This window comes from Olea europaea, unplaced genomic scaffold, assembly GCF_002742605.1.
Source record: "Olea europaea var. sylvestris unplaced genomic scaffold, O_europaea_v1 scaffold244, whole genome shotgun sequence".
Lineage (NCBI taxonomy): Eukaryota > Viridiplantae > Streptophyta > Magnoliopsida > Lamiales > Oleaceae > Olea > Olea europaea.
In genome coordinates, this window is record NW_019242592.1 from 251,850 (window position 1) to 256,830 (window position 4,981).

A 4,981-nucleotide genomic window follows, 5' to 3' on the forward strand; every position below is an offset into this window, starting at 1 on the left:
GTCCAACGCACATTTTTCAACCAACAACCAATTCAATTGGCTCCAAACCACAATCAATTGATTCACCTTGGTTGCTATTCAATCTTATCCACGTAGGACAAGAAAGGATGATGATTTGTGGCCACAAAGGTTAGGAGAAGACACCACAAAGGTATACTATGAAGGAATCACCAATTACACACATTATACAAGCGTTCTGGACACTTCTAGACACCTTTTTTCTCACACAAAGGGGGCAGCCGAGATTCACTTCATATTCTCTCAAAATCACACAATCATCATTAGAAAGTGGCTAGGGTTATAACCAAATAAATACTTTAGGGTTAGGCTTTAAGTTGAGCCATTAAAGGGTAAACGGGTCAAGATTCAAGTCTTCCATAAGGAAATACAATTGGGTCGGGTGTAGCTCATGGACTTGGTTGTTGGACTTATTTCATTCATCGGCCTATGCCTATGAAATAATATTAACCCACGTTAATATCATAGCCCGGAATTTATTGAGTATCAAAAACCAAACAGAACCTTTAAAGAAGTAAAGGGGTTAAGATTCAAACTATCTAAGAGAGAATATAATTGGGTCGGGTGTAGCTCATGGACTTGATAGACTTATTTCATTCATCGACTTATGTCTATGAAATAATATTAACCCACGTTAATATCATAACCCCGAATTTATTGGTTATCAAAAACCCAACAAAAGCACCTCTTATTCTATAGATGGATTCCTAAGATGGAGAATTCATCAGTGTGTCTGTGCTTGTGAAACTCCCTATTCTGCCCAACGTTTCCGGTGGCAATCAATCTATACGTGCATGCGTGGTTTAGTTCAAACAAGATGTAGTTGCATAAATAAATTTTCCTGCAAAACCTAAGAAGCAAACCACTACAATCTCCAATCTTGTCTTTACCTTATGTACATTTATGAATAAAAACAGCCAAGAAACATAAAAAAATAAAAAAAATAAAAAATAATAATAATAATGCTTATGAAAATCAATAAAGAAACATAAAATAATTATTATGTAAATCAATCATGAGTTTGGCTTGGACAAAATTGTGAAAGGGATTGTTTTTTCTTCGTTGGAATCTGCCAGTTTATGCTTATATTTGAAATTGATGTTTTGTTATTCTCTGAAATGGACCTTCGAGACTTCAAATAACCCACTCACCAACAAGAAATGTCTTGTGATACCACCAAATCACTCGTCAACAAAATACGAACCTATCTTTCTTGATTTTTTCGACTCTTTCTACTTAATGATCAATAACAGTGGAGAATTTTATCATCTACATCTATAACCCATAACATCCCTTTTTCTGAATTCTTGAGATTCTGCAGCCTTCATTCATGGAGACGCAACAAACCAGTCTAATTAGAATTCTAATGTTCCCATGGTTGGCTCATGGTCATATATTCCCCTATTTTGAGCTAGCTAAGAAACTATCACAGAAAAACTTCCAAATATATTTCTGTTCCACATCAATCAATCTAACTTCTATCAGTAAATCCATTGAAAATAATTCCTGTGATTTCTCTGTACAACTAGTCGAACTCCATTTACCCTCGTGGCCTGAACTTCCTCCCCATTACCACACAACCAAAAACGTGCCGTCTGATCTTATGCCAAAACTCCATGAGGCTTTCCAATTGTCACGCTCTAGCTTTGCAGAGATCATCAAAACTGTAAAGCCTGACTTAGTCATATATGATTTCTTCCAACCATGGGCTGCAACACTCGCTTCATCACTAGGTATTCCTGCCGTTTATTTTGCCTCTTCAGGAGCAGCAACGATGTCTTTTTACTATCATTACCGGACATATGGGAATGCTACTTTCCCTTATCAGACAATTTATTTACATAATTATGAAAGAATAAATCTGGAAGTTCTACACAAAATTGAAGAAGCAGGTGAAGACTTCCCTTTCGGTAGCTTCAAACGATCTTGTGAAATTGTTTTGATAAAGAGCTGCTGGGGAATTGAGGGGAAGTATCTCGATTTATTATCTGTCTTCTGCCAGAGAAAAATGGTAAGTGTTGGACCACTTGTTACGCAAACTGACAGTGAAGAAGACTATTCAGAGATCATGCAGTGGCTAAGCAAGAAAAATCAGTTCTCGACTGTGTTTATCTCTTTGGGCAGTGAAAACTACTTGTCCAGGGAGCAGATGGAAGAGATGGCACAAGGGTTAGAGCTTTGTGATGTTAACTTTATATGGGTAATTAGATTTCCTGGAGGAGAGGCAACTGGTCTAAAAGAAGCACTACCAGAGGGATTCCTTGAGAGGGTGCAAGGAAAGGGTGTGATTGTGCAGGGATGGGCTCCGCAGGCTAAAATTTTGGCACATCCCAGTACTGGCGGTTTCTTGAGTCATTGTGGTTGGAGTTCTATAATGGAAAGTATTTATTTTGGTGTACCTGTAATAGCCATTCCTTTGAAATATGATCAGCCTCTAAATTCTAGGCTATTGGTCGAGGCTGGTGTCTGTGTGGAGGTTCCAAGAGATGACATTGGACAATTCAATAGAGAAGGAGTGGCAAACTCAATACATAAGGTGATTGTGGAGAAGACGGGAGAAGGCATGAGGTCGAAGGCTAATGAATTGAGAAATAAGATGAAAGAAGAAGAAGCAGCAGCCTTAAATGAAACTTCAGAGCAACTATTTCAGCTTTGCGTCAAGTTTAAGCAGAAGCTGTGATACTTATCTTGGCTTATCCTAGAATAAGTGAATCATTTTCAACAAGCAAAATGAATAATCTCTGTTGTGCTATATTTATATTGCATTTTACCAGACAAAGTATAGATGCAATTTATTATGCTATTGATTTTTTCCCCCATCCTGCACCAAAAGAAATTGCTAAGTGTGCAAAAAAGTCTTGGTGCACGTGTCATGCTTTTAATGAAAAATTGAATCTAGCTTATAAATCACAGCCTATGAAGAGCAGATGGAATTTTAGACGGTTTCGCAGCTTCATAGTGTTAGTTTCACGCATGATCATATTTCAAGTTGGAAAGAGCATCATGCATAACAAGATATATAGGGCTAGCATGAATCGTGCAATCAGTGACAGAGAGAGTGAATAGTTGAGAGTTAGCCGTAATTGTTGAGGCTCAACTCCTTTTATATTCCAGATCAAAGGGCTGATTCACCCACCTGATCCAGCTGTGAGTAATGGCTGTCCTTTTAAACATGTTTTTCCGTTTAAGCCTAAAGTCGTACTTTGCCAAAAAACATATTTTCTTCCTCTCCTCTTGCGTCACTATATATTGGTAATGGTACTTCGTTCGAACGAGGTTGATGGGAAAGTGCTAACAAAGTCCCATATCAATTAAATATGGGATAGATGATGGATTTATAAGGGATTGGATCGCACCAAGTACGCTAACCTTTTTGCAGGGAAAATCACTACATACTGATGGAGCTAGCTGTCATTAGAAATAAAAAAAGTCGTGAAGCACATAAATTGTAAAAGTCAGCCATTTCAATCACAGAGAAAACAAATTAAACATTGATTGATTAATTAAGTAATTAACGCATGTGAACTACATCTCCTTTTATATGTGGGTCTTTCTTGAGTTTTTGAATAACTGGTCTGCCTTTTTCAGTTTTCTTCACAGAGGGAATGAGAGTGTAGAGACTAGAGAGTAAGGGATTTCATATTTCCGTTCAATGAGGGACTACCTAGTCATCTAAGAATTCAGATGTTACGGTTGGACTCATGGTAATATATTTCCGTTTCTTGAATTAACCAAGAAACTTTCACAGACATGTCAATACAACTAGCACAACTCCATTTAACATCGTGGCTTGATCTTTCGATAAAGCTCCTGGAGGCCTTTCAAATGTCAAGCTCCAGCTTTCAGACATTATCAGTACTCTGCAACTTGATTTGCTATTATATGATTTTTTGTTTCCAACCATGGTCAGACACAATTGCTCCTTCACTAGGTATTCTTGCAGTGCATTTTCCACTGAAGGAGCAACAATGTATTTTTTACCATCATGAGTTCAAATGTTGAAATGTACTTTCCCAAATGAGGCAATATATCTACAGAACTATGAAAGAATGAATAGGAAGTTTCAGTCAAAAATTAAAGATGCAGATTTTCTTTCGGGAACTTCAAAGTTCAAATGATCTTGTAACAGTGAAGAAGATTATTCAGAGATCATGCAGTGGCTAAGCAAGAAAAATCAGTTCTTGACTGTGTTTATTTCCTTTGGTAGTGAAAGTTCCAAGGAGCAGATTGAAGAGAAGGTGCTCGGATTAGAGCTTTGTAATGTTAACTTTATATGGGTAATTAGATTTCCTTCTAGAGAAGCAATAGGTATAAAAGAGGAACTACCTGAAGGCAGAGCCGGTCCTGTATTTGATGAGCCCTGAGGCGAACGATGAAAATTAGGCTCCCCAGCGACAAAATTCAAAATTGTATTAAGCGACTCATTGCTAATTTAAAAAACTAACATTAAAACAACAACGAAATATATTATAGAAACGATTTATATTATAAATCATCAAACCAAAAATTTCAAACAATTAGTTAAATACTATTCGTCCTGTAGTTTTAAAGGCAAAAACATCAATCAAATTTGAATAACTTAGCTGCTCAACCATTTCTTTTTCTATTGATAACATAGCCAACCCGTTTAATTTTTCTTGTGACATAGTTGATCGGAGATAGGTTTTGATCAACTTCAATTTCGAGAAACTTCTTTCCACAAATGCAACTATAACCGGTATGATTAACATTTTTGTAAGCAATATAAGCATTTGAGAAACAAACATTCAATGTCTTCAAATAGTGTAGCACTTCAATTGCTCTTGTTGCTTCATTTGGTAAATAAATATTCAAAACTTGTAACTATGAACATAAATCATCTCCACCGATGTCCAAAAGCACATCATGTTCAAGATATTTCTCAAGATTCATACAAGAGTTCAACAAACTTGATAAAGTTGCACTCCTTAACCTCTTCAAATTA

The 4,981-nt window shown here is 36.5% G+C and overlaps 1 protein-coding gene across 1 annotated transcript; it reads left to right on the forward strand.

Moving 5' to 3' along the window:
* The first annotated feature begins 1,384 nt into the window (after positions 1 to 1,384).
* Positions 1,385 to 3,627, forward strand: LOC111382132 (beta-D-glucosyl crocetin beta-1,6-glucosyltransferase-like). Its single transcript, XM_023006006.1, has 4 exons — positions 1,385 to 2,694; positions 2,793 to 3,006; positions 3,133 to 3,165; positions 3,607 to 3,627. The coding sequence occupies exons 1-4, from the start codon at positions 1,385 to 1,387 to the stop codon at positions 3,625 to 3,627; spliced, it is 1,578 nt and encodes a 525-aa protein (XP_022861774.1).
* The last annotated feature ends 1,354 nt before the right edge of the window (positions 3,628 to 4,981 follow it).

Bases quoted from the DNA above. Each gene is read 5' to 3' on its own strand.
- LOC111382132 (XM_023006006.1), top strand. From the start codon at position 1,385: ATGTTCCCATGGTTGGCTCATGGTCATATATTCCCCTATTTTGAGCTA. The intron at 3,007-3,132 runs GTTGGAAAGAGC...TTTATATTCCAG, and splicing joins CACGCATGATCATATTTCAA to ATCAAAGGGCTGATTCACCC. The intron at 3,166-3,606 runs GTGAGTAATGGC...TGCCTTTTTCAG, and splicing joins TTCACCCACCTGATCCAGCT to TTTTCTTCACAGAGGGAATG.